Source organism: Mastomys coucha, unplaced genomic scaffold, assembly GCF_008632895.1.
Source record: "Mastomys coucha isolate ucsf_1 unplaced genomic scaffold, UCSF_Mcou_1 pScaffold9, whole genome shotgun sequence".
NCBI classification, from domain to species: domain Eukaryota; kingdom Metazoa; phylum Chordata; class Mammalia; order Rodentia; family Muridae; genus Mastomys; species Mastomys coucha.
In genome coordinates, this window is record NW_022196915.1 from 65142684 (window position 1) to 65157419 (window position 14736).

The 14736-nt window shown below is 44.3% G+C and overlaps 1 protein-coding gene across 10 annotated transcripts in view; it reads right to left on the bottom strand.

Moving 5' to 3' along the window:
• Nucleotides 1-14736, bottom strand: part of Dgkh (diacylglycerol kinase eta) — a 159490-nt gene that overhangs the window by 72758 nt on the left and 71996 nt on the right. For 5 of the 10 annotated variants that reach the window (XM_031362511.1, XM_031362519.1, XM_031362510.1 and 2 more), the window contains exons 3-4: nucleotides 9481-9591; nucleotides 7440-7520 (exon numbers count right to left, since the gene is read on the bottom strand). In XM_031362511.1, the coding sequence (XP_031218371.1) occupies nucleotides 7440-7520; nucleotides 9481-9591 (192 nt within the window). Of the gene's footprint in view, nucleotides 1-409; nucleotides 513-1422; nucleotides 2240-7439; nucleotides 7521-9480; nucleotides 9592-14736 lie in introns of those variants that run through there. The other 5 variants (XM_031362513.1, XM_031362515.1, XM_031362514.1 and 2 more) reach the window with 4 other exon arrangements.

Here is a 14736-nt window from a genome sequence, read left to right on the forward strand (position 1 = left end):
AGAGGAAAATGGAGAAATTCTGTGCCTATGCTAAAACATGAAAGGCTACTGCTTACCCAAAAGAAAAAATACGTTTATAAATATCACTCATTTGTGCATTCAGTTGACAAGTATGTCCTGGCTTTCCCCTCTGTGCCAAGCACCAGGCTTGGGGAGTCAGCGAAGTCACCGGATTGATGCTAGAAGGGAATTTGTTTCCATCAGCATCTCATCGCTCCCACACAGACACCGGGCCACTGACTCCTCCAAGCCTTCTTGAAGGAAGCTCACTGAGTTCTTGCTGTGTGGATGGTCCTGACACAGCCTGTGGTATGGGGTGGGGCCACGTCACAGTCATTTCAGTCCATGCCTCCTTGACTACCCCAAACCAACAAGAGCCCCACATTTACACAGCTCTTCACTGTCCGACCTGGAGAAGTTGATCTCAGCTCTGAACCTGGGCCTGTCCTGGAGACTCTGAAAGCCCCTAGCAGATCACAGGGAAGAAGAAGACTGCAGAGTTCTAACAACGGGCGAGGCCCTTACCTCACAACCGGTCTGTTCTATTAGGTGATTCTAGTTAGAAAGTTGTTTTTTATCATGAGTTGAAGTCAACCCTCTGTGGATTAAGCCACACAAACTGATCACTGCCTATATAATAATTCCTCAAATATTCTGAAACTTTAAAACTTAAAAATATCATCATTACCACCACCATCATCATCACCATCATTACTGGGTGTATGTATGGAAGTTAGAGGACACCTCTGTAGAGTCGAGTCAGTTCTATCCCTCCACCTTTGCACAGGCTCTGAGGACTGAACTCAACTTGCCAGCTTTGTGTGACAAGATCCATAACCTGCTTGGCCCATTTTGCCCATATTCTTCATTATTTATTATTATTATTAATTATTAATTATTATTATTATTAAATTTATATCTCCATTTTTTAATTTAAAAAAGCCATTTAATCCCAAGACTCCCTGGCAGTTTTGGAATATTGGCCACCTTCTTCTACATTTCTCTTTAAGATCCAGCCCCCAGAATGTACTGTAATAGTGTAGATTTGTACTCTGACCAGCACGTGTGACCTGAACATTGGGTAGTGCAGGCTAAGATTCTCACTGAGTTGATGTGGGAGACCAAGGAGAGGATCACTCTCATCGCCACATATATTTAAATGATCAAGTAAGAAGTTCAGCAGAGGGGTCAGAGTACAGCCTGAGGCTACATTCCCTGCATGGGTTCCATGATCTAGAGACTGGCTTCTCTGTCTCTTGCCTATACAGTAGAGGCTTCGGCAGTGTCACTTTCATTGGACTGCTATAAAAAATTAAATGACTTGTCAGGTACAAAGCGCATAGAACAAGAATCCGTATTATTAACTAGGGTAGGTGACTTGTTTAGCTAAGGGATCCTTCATTTGGGCGGATATCCATGTACCTTTTGCATGACGTGACATTCTTCCACAGATCACGTGGAAAAAGGCCAGTTTTGGTCTTTTTCCTTCAGGATGAAATATTGAGATATTACTGGATGAAAGCAAACTGACACCTTCTTAGGTTCAAAGGATGTGATGTCCCTCTTCAGAGAGAGACAGCTGAACGTTGTCAACTGAGGGGAAGCCAGAATAAACAGAAAGCAACCACTTCAGAAACAAACTCCCGGGACACTTCTCCTTCCCATTAAACCCAGGCTGCTCTGCCAAAGATGGCCCGGGCACAGAGTTCCTGGCTTGCAAGGCCCACGACAGTGTGCTCTCCTTGCTTGATGGTTTCTTTGAATGTAAACACTTTATATCTTCCTACCAGAATCAGAATCAAATCCAATAGTGGTGTCTTTCCGGGTACTGTGACCAAACACCAGCATCTTTCCAGGTACTGTGACCAAACACCAGCATCTTTCCAGGTACTGTGACCAAACACCAGCATCTTTCCAGGTACTGTGACCAAACACCTCGCGAGAAGCAAGTGAGGGGAGAAAGGACTTCTCTGGGCTCACAGACTGAGAAGACAACTCCATCACAGCAGTCGCCAGTCAGCGCTATGGGCACAGGATCAGGTGCCGTGCTGCCCGCCCCCCATCTTCGCAGAGCAGGAGACAGAGAAAGGAGATGCTCACACTCACTGAGCTTTCTCCTGTTTGGTCTAAGCTCAGTGCACGGATGATGCAGGACACTTTCAAGGCTAATAAATCTGAACAACTGAGTGGGACCTTGTCTCACAATAAAAGTAAAATAAAAGTGAGGGGAAAGGAGGGGAGAGGAGGTCACCTCTCTTATGAAGTTCCCAAATGTTCATAAGTTAGCCACATAGTGCCAACTATGGGGGGAAACATGGACGTGCATTGGGAGTAAAAGCCACTACCATCCACTGAACCGCATGTGCTCATCGCTGTCCTAGGCACTTTATACGTTACCACATTAATTTGATATTCAAGGCCCTTGAAAGCAGGTACTCCATTGCTGTGGCTCTCGATGTATTTGAGGAAATGTGGGTTTAAAGGGATTAACTCATGTGGCCTAGGCCATGTAACAGGGCTGAGCGAGAAGCCAAACCCAGGCTGTTTGGCTTTATGATAGAAGCTCTGCCTACCACAGCAGAATTTAAACTATAGTAACTTAATGAAGGCCAACCTCGTTTATTCACTTCAGAGTAAGGATATCTGCGAGTTGCCCTTTCCTCGTCACTAGTGGCAGTGCCACCACCTGAAGTCACAAGAAGGTTTTAGTGGTTGCACGCCACAAAAGCCACTCATAAACCTCTAACAGAAGAAGCCCAACATAAGACCGTGGTGTGTGGGGCTCATGTGATGATGCAGTGGGGAAAGGCGCTAGATGTCAAACCTGATGACCTGGGTTCAGTCCCCAAAACTTATGAAGGAAGGAGAGAACCAACGCCTAAGTGTTGTCCTCTGAGATCCACAGATCCGTGAGTGTACACACACACCTACCCACACCTACACAAATAAAAAGTGTAATTAAAAAAAAATGAGTCGCTGGGTGGTGGTGGTGCAGGCCTTTAATCCCAGCACTTGGGAGGCAGAGGCAAGCAGATTTCTGAGTTCGAGGCCAGCCCGGTCTACAGAGTGAGTTCCAGGACAGCCAGGGCTACACAGAGAAACCCTGTCTCGAAAAACCAAAAAAAAAAAAAAAAAAAAAAAAAAAAAAAAAAAAAAAAGAGGAAATCTTTAAAATTCATCTACAAATTTTTGAATTTGTCAATACTGTGAGACTTGGGGAAGAGGAATCCAGCTGTGCGTCACAACCCAGAGACTCTCAGATCGATGGGCAGTTTTTAAAAACTACTGTGATCACAACACTGTAATACACAGCAGCAGGAAACTGATAGAATGTCCGCGATGATTTAGACAACTGAAAAAAAAAAATCATACATGCCCAGCATAAGAAAGGAAGGTGTGGACTGGGAGACTGTGTAAGACACAACCCACAGCGTACACAGGTCTTAAACCACACCCATAATCCCTTGGCTGTAGTCCTGGTGTACGTGTGCCTCATGGAACTCACAAATCCTGACCACAGAAGTGACACTGAGCTGCTTCAAGGCTAGACTAGCAGCTGCACTGCTCTGCGGGCACTCACGGTAGAAGCCATCTTGAAGAGTTGAACATTCCTTTTCAAGCAAAGCGTTTAAGTTTTCTATTTTCCACCAACTATTTATAGATTGTCCATGTACCACCATTTCTTGTCAATATATGACCCTTAGGGACTTCAGGAAGGGCAGAGTTTGGCCACTCCCAGAATCTTTAGCCGCAACCCCATCACACTGCGCCATTAACCTCTGACCTGAACCAGCTAAAATAGCGGCGTCAGGAGCAGTCAAGATGATCTAGGAAGACAGGATACCTAAATATTTAAGCAGGAGGGTTGTCAATTACCACTTGAAAACGTGCCTTTTGCTCCATTTTATGCTGTGGAAAGTTCTACCAAGTTTCTATTATAGTACAACACTAAGCCATCTATCTCCCCTTTCAGCCTCTACATCGCTAAGACTAACGAATTCAGAAAGAACCGTTGGTTGATAAAATACCCAAGCCACTATGTCTTCTCATGCTGATAGAGGACTTTGATCAAAACCAACAAACACTTGGGAGGAAAGTTCTCTGAAGTACAGAGACACAGTCCCTGCCCTCAGGGAGGTCATGATAAACACACAGACTTACCCCTTGTGCAGGGCAGGCGAGGGGCAAGTGTCACTCAGAACAGGGATAAACAAGAGCTGCTGAGGGCAAGGCCACGATTTGCATGACCTTTCCAAACCCAGGCATTTCTGTCTCTTCTGTCTGTATCTGTTCTAAGTCCCAGACCGTACCTGAAATCACTTTAACCATTGCACCGTAAATTTTGGTTCCTTCCTTCAGATTAACTCTAGCTCTCTGTGGTATAAATAAATAAATAAATAAATAAATAAATAAATAAATAAATCGATCCTTTAGTTTACTCCTAGAGGAAGCCAAATGGCTAGTTCCACTGGTAGGACTAGCAAAGTACTTTTCTATCTCAGCCTAGCCTACCCTTACTTGGACATTAAGCAACATTTCAACCTTGGAAGTAAACCTGGAAGATTTACATACACAAACAGATATAGATATAATCTCCACTTCTGAATTTCTCTGCTTATCATAAATGCTAATGATATAATGGGAAGTCAATTTATAGTTTGTAAATGAAAGCAGCAGAAGAATTAGAGAAGTGGTGGTATTGCAACAGCCACGGAGAGAAAGCCACTGCCACACAACAGTGTCAGGAAGGGTAGCCTGAATGGCACATATAAGCCAGACGGAGAAGAGAGGTTATGGAAGTTATACCCCTTGTGTTTGCTGACGCCTGCTCGGATAATAGCAAAGCTATCTCTGCCTTCTCATCTTCTAGCCTCGAACACTGCACGTAGGGTGAAGGAGAAGCTGGAGCTGCTGAGGCTTCGAGCACCCAGCATTACCTTCACCCCTCTGCCCCGAGGCCTTGTAAACCACAGCTCTGGATCAATCCATTTGCTTGCTCTCTATTAATTGAGAGACTATTCTATAAGCACAGAGAGTACAGACATTACTAAAGCCAGTCTTTAGTGGACGTGGTTTACAAGTCCCCCGGTGCTTTCCTTCTCTGCAGAAGCTATTCTAAGCCTTCCAGGGCTCCCACTCACAGCCACACAACCTTGTCTTCGGGTTCACGGAGAAAATGGAACTATTTGGGCTTGAAATACACATGCTTGCTGCCCATGCCTGCCCCCACCTCAGCTCTGTGCTCAGGGCACGCACTGCCTCTTACACCCATCTGCTCACTCAGCAATCCTGCTCTATCTAACAGTTCCTTTCGATCTTCACATAGACACACTCAAAGTCTGGTTTTAAAGCACAGTGAAAAGGAGCAACAAAGACCACAATGCTCTCAGCACCCAAACTCTCCCCGGCTCCTAACGGCCAAGCCCCAGGAAAAAGCCTGCTGCCCCACTCCAAATTAACAGCCTGACACACGCTGCCACCCAGCCCTGAAAACCACCCACAGCCACGTGACCACACAAGCTCCAAGTTCACAGACTCAAGTCACCTCTCAATTCCTCTCGGACCTGCCCTCTCCACAGCACCTGACATTTAGCAACTTCCATCTTGAAACTGTCTGACGCTGTGTTCTTATGACATCGCCGCCTGGGCGATGATACTTTGTTACTTAAGAACGCTCTTGCTCAGTCTTCTGGTCGAACCTTACATTTTAACATTTTCCCAGGATTCTATTCCTGGCTTTCCTCTTCTCAAACTCAACTCTCCCTGGGGAGAAGGAGCAGCAAAGCACTGTTTACACTACGAATTATCCCACATGCCCATAAATCAATAAGACAGAATCCGAATCCACTCACTTCCTCTCCCCACTCATCCCCTCACCAGTGCTCACCTCTGTCACACTCCTTTCTGTTTGTTTACCTGGCTGTCCCCATGCTCTAGACACTAGTGTGTCCGTCCGTAGAGGTTGCGGAGATTTCCTGGTGTGAGGGTTGGAAGTACGGGTAGGTGTGATGACTTAGCAAAAGCAATGCATCACAGGGGAGCTAAAAAAGTGTCACTGCGTGAAGAGCCTCAGCAGCTCCCTGAACTAAGGAAAAATCTAGAGGGAGTTTTACATATGCAAATGCATTCATATATATATCAATTTTAAAGATTTCACTGCTTATCATAAATACTGGTGATATAATGGGAAGTCAATTTATAGTTTGGTTTTGTAAATGAAAGAAGCAGAAGGATAGGACAGGAGGAAGGATTTCAACAGGCACAGTTGAGGGTGGTGGAGGAGGAGCGGGAAAGCTGAGGCCCAGCATGCTGCAGGGCAGGGCATACACAGCATGCATGCTGCAGGGCAGGGTTGTGGAAGGCCAACATCAGAACACGGAAGGGACTGCATAAGATCCTATGACTGAGTGGGAGATGGGATTTGCAGGTGATGGCGAACAAGCTAGTCCCCTGAATCAATGCAATTTTTCATTAGAAAAAAGGCTGGAACAGAAGAGCCGTCTTCAAGAGGCTCCTGATGAAATTACCTAAGTGGGGAGAAAGGGAGACCTCAACTCCAGCAACTCCAGCAGTAGCAGCTGGAGTGAGTGAGGGTAAGGGGAGAAAGGCTTATTCTTTTTTTTTTCTTTTTTTTCTTTTTTTGGTTTGTTTTCAAGACAGGGTTCCTCTGTGTAGTCATGGCTGTCCTGGAACTCACTCTGTAGACCAGGCTGGCCTTGAACTCAGAAATCCGCCTGCCTCTGCCTCCCAAGTGCTGGGATTAAAGGCGTGCGCCACCACTGTCCGGCGAAAATGTCTTTCTTTAAAACTGCGGATTCACAGCAATGGTTTCAAGTACTTGAGAACATTAGAGTTAAGTGAACAATTAAGGGAAATAAAAAACCTTTAAAAACCCAAAATTAAATTAAAGAGTGAAAAGGAAAATAAATCTTGTCTGTCTGTCTGTTTGAAACACAGGCTCACTGTGGGTAGCCCAGGCTGCCCTGGAATTCATGGCAATCCTTCTACCTCAGTCTCCCATGTGCTAGGATTATAGATATGAGCTACTGTATGTGTGTGTATGTGTGTGTGTGTATGTGTGTGTGTGTATGTGTGTGTGTGTATATGTGTGTGTGTGTGGGTGTGTATGTGTGGGTGTGGGTGTGGGTATGTATGTGAAAAACAGAAAGATATGTATGAATATACCTTAAATATACATATTCAAAAATATATATTTGAAAAACATTTAAACACATGTTTACTGAGCATATATTTGATCAATAACTGATCATATATTTGGTGTTGGACTATAAAACATATTTACTAGAGTTCATTGTGTCATAGAATGTAAAACATTTATCAGAATCGATTCCAGTAAGGACCAAAATGAGAGTCTGCACATGCTTAGAAAAGGCCTTGCCACAGGCCTGGAATGGGGGACTGAGCACAACAGTACCTACCGTAAAGCTGTTGTTGGCATTTTTTGTGCTTGCTTCTGCGACACTGGCATCTGAGAGGTCAACTTCATCAAATATCAAGGACTGTTGACAGACAAGAACACAAACACGTTATGCAGAACTCCAGCTCCGGGCTCTTCAGTATGCTTTCACTCTCAGCCCAGGACTACAAAGGTGATGGCAAGAACTGGGAATCAAAAATGAGAATTAACTTCGGGACATTGCACGACTTCGTCTCAAGAGTGAAACCATGAAACATGGCTGCCCTCTGAAGCTACTCAGCTTCCGCACAAATGATTGGTGTCCTCTGAAGGCCTGTCTACCACAGTTCTGGAGCAGTAACTGAGGGACACACACACACACACACACACACACACACACACACACACAAGCTTGTGGCCCACAGGTTTGCTGAGAGTCGACTGAGAACAAGCTGAGGCTCAGACCTTGGTGATGCACTGGAAGCTTTAGCCATGACCGTCCTTGTCTACTAAGCCGTGTCTAAACAGGGTGGTGACCATGTTCGGCAAACAGACCCTGTCTCTTTCTATCAAACTCTTAAAACATTATTTTGATCAAAAAGTGTCAGTGGTGAAAACTCCAGAAAAAAAAATGACATTTTTAAAAATTAATTAATGATTAAAAAAATAATCATTAGTAAATAGGAGTAAACAGGTGTTATCTTTCCCATTTTTAGTGAGTTAATCACTGCTCAACTTTCAAGCCGGTGGAGTCCCAGCACAAGTGGAGTACGAGTTCACGTCCAAGGCTGCAGAGAAGCATCTCTCCCTTTCTCTGATAGCTTCCACTCTCCCAGATCTCCAGGGGGTTATGTTGTTTACTATAATTTTACTAATTGACTTTAATCCAACTAGCCTTGCTTCCAAATCGGAAGGGATGTACAATATGGCCAACAGACAAAAGAGGCAAAGCTCACTGCACTGCAAGTCAGGCTCTTCAACATGGAAGCCTGGAGTGAGAAGGCAATGCTATGGAAAGTCGCCAGCGGCCTTCTCAGCAGAAATGAACACACTCGTCTGTGTGTTCACTCATCTGTGAACACACATCTCACACATGGGACTGACTCTCCGCGGGCCACTTAACTGGACATGCAGCCCAAGTCACAGGCAACCAAGAAGTTGATGCTTCTACAGGGGAATGTGCAAAGACACGATGGAGCCGGATCGGGGACAAGAGTCAACATCAGACTTTTAAAATAAGATTATTTTGTTATGACTTTAACATTCAGCTATTCCTTCTACTGATGTTCCACAGACTAACAATTAGGTTTCTTGACTGGTTGGTTTTCAGCTTCTCCTAATGACTCTACTGATTATATCAGGAACATATATTTTTAAAACACAAAAATGATTAGTTCTCTGGCATTCTAATGTCTACTTTTCAGGCAACATTAAAATATCAATTTTAATGTGAATCTTTCCCCCAACTATATTATTGCTTAATTCAACTGTTACATAAAAATTATTTCATCTCAATTTTATTACAGTGTGGTTTTTTTCTCTTAACTGCTACCATAATGAAGGGATTATTTATGCCAGGGATTCTGAAAGCACTCAGCATGCATGGTCTAAAGCTTTCTCTCAGCGGCGCATGGTAACCACAAGCACACTGGGAACTGTGCATGAACTGGGTTGTGAGCTTATATCTGACCCCAGAATGTAAATTAGTAACAGCTATAGCAACCTTTGTTCTCTTATAGTCAGAAAAAATTTAAAAAGAGAAAGGGGAAAAACCCAAAGTTTTGAATTTATTTTAAGTTGTTTATAACGTATTTTAATTATACAGGAGAAAAAAGGGGAATCAAGCAATATTAGACTAGGTTCCCATAAGATTCTCTCTCCAAGAATAGGTTTGACTCGATAGCTCTCCCTTGTGGTGGGGTGCAAGATGACCACATTTATAATAAATCCATTATGAGGATGGTTAGGCTATAATGAGGATCCAAGACAAACACAGCTTGTACAGCTGAGCCTTTAGATCTAGTCAGAACATGCAGTGCTTGAGAGCAGTCTTCTTGAGTTACCTTGGAGTCTTTCGCATAATAAAGTGTGCGGCCTCGAAGCTTGAAGTATCTCTTTTTCCACCTTTGGAAAGAGCTGGTTTGTTTCAGCAGTTGTCCTTCCTTAATACTGGTCTGGGGACAAAACAGAAGCATAATGACAAGATGGAAATGAAAATCCAAACCAGATTCCATTCAGAATCAATGACCCAAGCTCATTAGCTTTTTTGCACACTGTACCTCACATCTTACAGAGTACAAGAGAGAATATTTTATTCACATCACAGGTCAATCAAGAAAATGTACATAAAGTAAAAGTGAATTTGATATGGTTCTCAAACATTATTTACAGGTATAATTGGCTACTGACAACTTCTGGAAGACCAAGAATCACCGTCTTCAGCTGTGTACACCTGAGGAATCCACCAGGCTCTGTGGACAGTGTCACAAAACGAAACAAAAACCATCAATGTGAGAAAGAGACTTGTCGGGAGAGAGGGCTCAGTTAAGAAGGAGATAAAGAACATAGGGATGAGAATAGCCAGAATTCATCAATGAAACTGTCAAAGAAAAAAATTAATTTAGCAAAAGAATTCATAGACAGTTTAAAAGGCACATGCACACAAACCAACATCTTCAAGAGAATGACATTCACACAGCTTACATACAGTGAAGATGTTTAAGGTGCCTCATCATATTAAAACAAATGACCTCTGGAGCAAGGGACATGTTTAATCCCTAGCTTCAATACGGGCAACTGATGAACTCAGACAAGTCTTTAATGACCTCATACTTATTTGTACAAAGGGTATACTGCCAGGATGTAATGGACAGCCTCGTATAATAAACAACAGACACTTGGTAGATGTTCTCACAGCCAAACCAGATACAAAGCGCTACACGTGGTATCCTGGAAAAGAAAGCCATCAGCAAACCCACGGGACCAAGGGCTCCTCACAGGCCTTCACACAACAAAATCAGCCACGTGGAGTAGACAAAGGGAGAGAGGCTGGGATCTAAAATGTCTCTGAGAGGCTCCCATGTTGAAGGCTTGGTCACCAGTGCAGTGAGTGATTGGGACAGACATGAGTCATGAGGGCCTAAACTTGATTCCTGATCTATTGATCAATCCATTGATCTATTCCTGAGCCATTAGGTGACAGAAGAATGGGGCTTACCTGGAAAAATTAGGTCATTTATTGGAGGAAGATGGGGAGCAGCAAATGGGGTTTTGTCCGCAACCTGTCTCAGTCTCTGAGTCTCTTGGCTCAGCCATGTGCTGCTTTCCACAATATTCCATCCCACTACAGGACTCAGGCAATGGACCCGAATGACTACTGGCCGAAATTTCTAAAACTTGTGAACCAAAATGAGACCTTTCCTTCTTTCAACTGTTCTCCCCAGGAATTTTGTCACAGCAGATTCACACAGGCATAAGACAGCACAGAATCTGGGGACTCTTCAGAGAGCATTCTGTAACAAGTGCATGGAAGTGTTTCCAACCGGGCAGCAGGAGATGTGTCTGGAAGAGGTAGGCGGGCCTTCGTGACTCTGGACTGGATTCTGCTGAGTGCTTTATAAAATGTCAGTTCACCTCTACTCTACTGTCTGCAGCAAAAAATACTTGAATTTCTCTAACCACACCCACTTAGTCTCCGACTCTCTTGGGCCCCTCCATTCACAATCACCCTTTTGCTTTTACTTGGGAAAGCATGGCTCAGGTGTGGGTATAGCTACTTTCTGGGCCTGTCCTGCTTGTCCCTCAGAAATCCAGCTGGTTAACTCCTGCACTCCCTTCAAGTCTTTGGGCCGGGAAGGATGATCACATACATCCTAATACATGTTTATATGTTGATGTGTGTGCACATATGTGCATGCGTGTAGAGGCCAAATGATATTTGTGGATGTCATTCTTCAGGAGCCCTCCTCCATCTCACTGGCCTGGAACGCACCATACACACTAGCCTGGCTGAGCAGCGAGCCCCAGAGGTCCTTCTGTCTCTGCCTCCCCCACTCTGGGATTACCAAAGCACACCACTAGGTCCAGGTCCCTTCCAGCCTTGATCTCAGTGAGACCCATCTCAATGACCACCAGTTTGAGACCACAGTGTGTTCTTGTTCTCTGTCTCCCCACTGTAATCTTACCCCACAAAACACATTCCACAATCTAATTTATTTATTTTACGATCTATATTAAAATATAAAGACCAAGGGTTTCTTTTACATAATGAAAATTTAATGTTTCACTGTAATTGGAAGAAAACAAGAAAGGAAGAGGAAGGTGGGATGTCATGAAGCCTGACTATAAGACTGTCCTGAGACGAACAACAATATGAACTACCTAGTACCCTGAGATCTCCCAGGGACTCAACCACCAATCAAGGACTATACATGGTGGGACTGATTGCTCTGGCAGCACGTGTATAGTAGAGGATTGCAAAGTCAGTCATCAATGGGAGGAGAGGTCCCTGGCCCTGTGAAGGTTCTATGCCCCAGTGTAGGGGAATGCCAGGGCCAATAAGTGGGAGAGGGTGGGGTGGCAGGCATGGAGAGGGGGTAGGCAACAGGGGTTTGTTCCTGTTGTTTTTTTGGGTTTTTTGTTTTATTTTGTTTTGTTTTTTTGAGGGGAAACTGGGAAAGGAAAAATCATATGACATGTAAATAAAGAAAATATCTAATAAAAAAGAAACTGTCCTGAGGAGACACATCACAAGACTCTTCAAGAGACCCACTGGGAAGGGGTCCAGAATGAGTGGCTCACACTTGCTCTGAAATCAATACGAGAATAATAATGCTACACTGAGCCTCTACGGCAAAAACAACGCAGAGAACCAAAGGTCTACATTGCTGCACTCACTGCACATGGGGGTATCTTAAATGACTGGAAATTAGCTCCCACGTAATAATGAAGTCTTTATGAATGGATGAGATGAAGCCTTGTCCAATTTCAGGATTTATCTGCAAGCTTTATAATAATGCCTTACATTATCAATGAGCTAGAAAACCTGAGAAAACTTTTTTGTTTGGTAAAGTAATGAGGTCATGTCAATGTTTACGTTGGTGTTCAGTCACATGTCCGCTTTGCAGTGTGCTCTAAGTGTCCACTGGGAAATCACTGCAATTTAATGGTAACAAAATACTTCTGAAACTTCAGTACCAGAGAAACGGGTCTAAAATCAGCCAGATTTTAAGCTAGGCTCTAAGACACACTAACAGTATGAATCTAGGTCACTCTACTTCTTTACAGCCACATTTTCTATCCAAAAATAAAAAACAAGCCAGAACAATACCAATTTTACAAGCTTGTTGCTTCTAGGTTCATGAAACAATAACATCTGGAGAACACTCAGCACAGTATCCGCGCTACAGAGTCTCAGTAAGCGGCACCAAGTATTATTACGATGATATCATTATGCTATTAAGTTGAGACAGTATTTTCCAGGCATGAATTCTAAGAGCTTCTTGGAAAAGGTAAATAAGTGTTCGCCAGCCGCTGTCAGGACAAATAACAGCTGGAGCAGACAGAAAGGATCAAGACATGAAGGTTCAGGAGATGAGAGTCGGGGTCTGGCAGCCTCAAGAGGGGACCTGCCTTTTACTGTAAGTACAAAAGCCTAGTGAAAGGTTTGAGGCAGCTTCGGAGGTTCTACGGGACATGCTCGACCCCAGCAAAGCCAGGAGGCTTCATCCCAGGCAGCTAAAGGCAGAAAACTGGTCCGAATGTGGCTGGGGGCAAGGAGAGTGGGGGCTGGGAGCTGGGGTCTGGGGGCGGAACTAAGTCCCATTCTTACATTCCTAAGAGGAGGGCAATGAAAAAGCTAACACACTACAGTGGACAGGTAAAAACCAAGACTCCCCCCGGAGGTCAAGACCTACCAGGAATAGCTCTTATCTGCTCTCAGAAGCTAGCATGCCAAGATCAGAGAAATTTGTGACCATGCACTGGGGTTACCACCCTCCCAGACCTGAGCGGCCCACATTCTGGGACTTCCTTGTGTTGTACCAGCAAGGTGGCTCATCTCAAAAGCTCTGCCAGGACCTGAACAGAATCTTATAAATCACAAAGAGACTCTCGCTTAAGGAAGCAGCATGACGAGTATAACAGGTCATATGATGTAACAGGTCACATGATATAAAAAGTCACATGACACCACACAGCACACATCCCCTCGCACTCTTCCACCTGCTATATCTTCTCCCACCTCTTAGCCTTTCCCTTCAGTCAACCAAACAGCATATGTAACTTCTGCTAAAAACCTAAAACCCACCTTCGAGGAACTATCGCCTCTCATCAAGAACCTACTCTGCCCTCTCTTCCACGGAAACCTTGAGAGCAAATGGCCGGCCCTCCTCCACCTACTTCCGAACTGAAGATCTAGTTGTGAGAGAAGCGATCCTGATGCAGCTGGGGATACAGAGATGGGAGGATCCTTGGGGCTCACTGACTGGCCAACCTACCTTATTAGCAAGTGCCAGGTACACTGAGAAACCCTGCCTCAAAAACCAAGACAGTAAGCACCTGAGGAAGACACCTGACACTGAACTTTGGCCTCCATACACCTGTGTTTGTGCACGTATGTACACACACACACACACGAGCACACACACACACACGTACACACACATGTACACACATACACGCAAACTTTTTAAAACAGCATAACATTTCACTCTGCGTTTCCTCTTTGTCCTGGCTTATGTTAAATAGTAATTAGCCATGTGGAACCTTCTGGGCAATCTGATTTTAGTGTGAGACAGTGGAAGATCTTCCTTACACCTTGGTAGTTTACAGCTGCTGAACAACAGATTCCAACCTTAATCTACTCTGTTTCATGGCTTGGAGCTTCAGAAGTGTAACTCTGACTCATAAATGGATAGTGCTGCGCTGTAAAAAGGTTAAGAGGGAAGGTGGGAAGAAAGATATTCACTACAGTAGTGTGGGGATTTGAATAAGAATGGCCCCATAGGCCACCGTATATGAATGTTTAGTCATCAAGGAGTGGCACTATTTGAAAGGATTAGAAGGATTGGAAGGTAAGGCCTTGTTGAAGGAAGTGTGTCTCTGGGGAGGTAGGGATGGCTTTGAGGTTTCAAAAGCCCATGCCAAGCCCCCACTGTTCTCCCTCTCTCTCTCTCTGTCTGTGTCTCTGTATCTCCACATCTCTCTGTCTGTGCCTCTCTCTGTCTCCGTGTCTCTTTGTTCCTGGATCAGGTTGTAGCTCTCAGCTGCTTCTCCTGCCCCATGCCCTATGATCTCCATCATGATGTGATATCATGTGA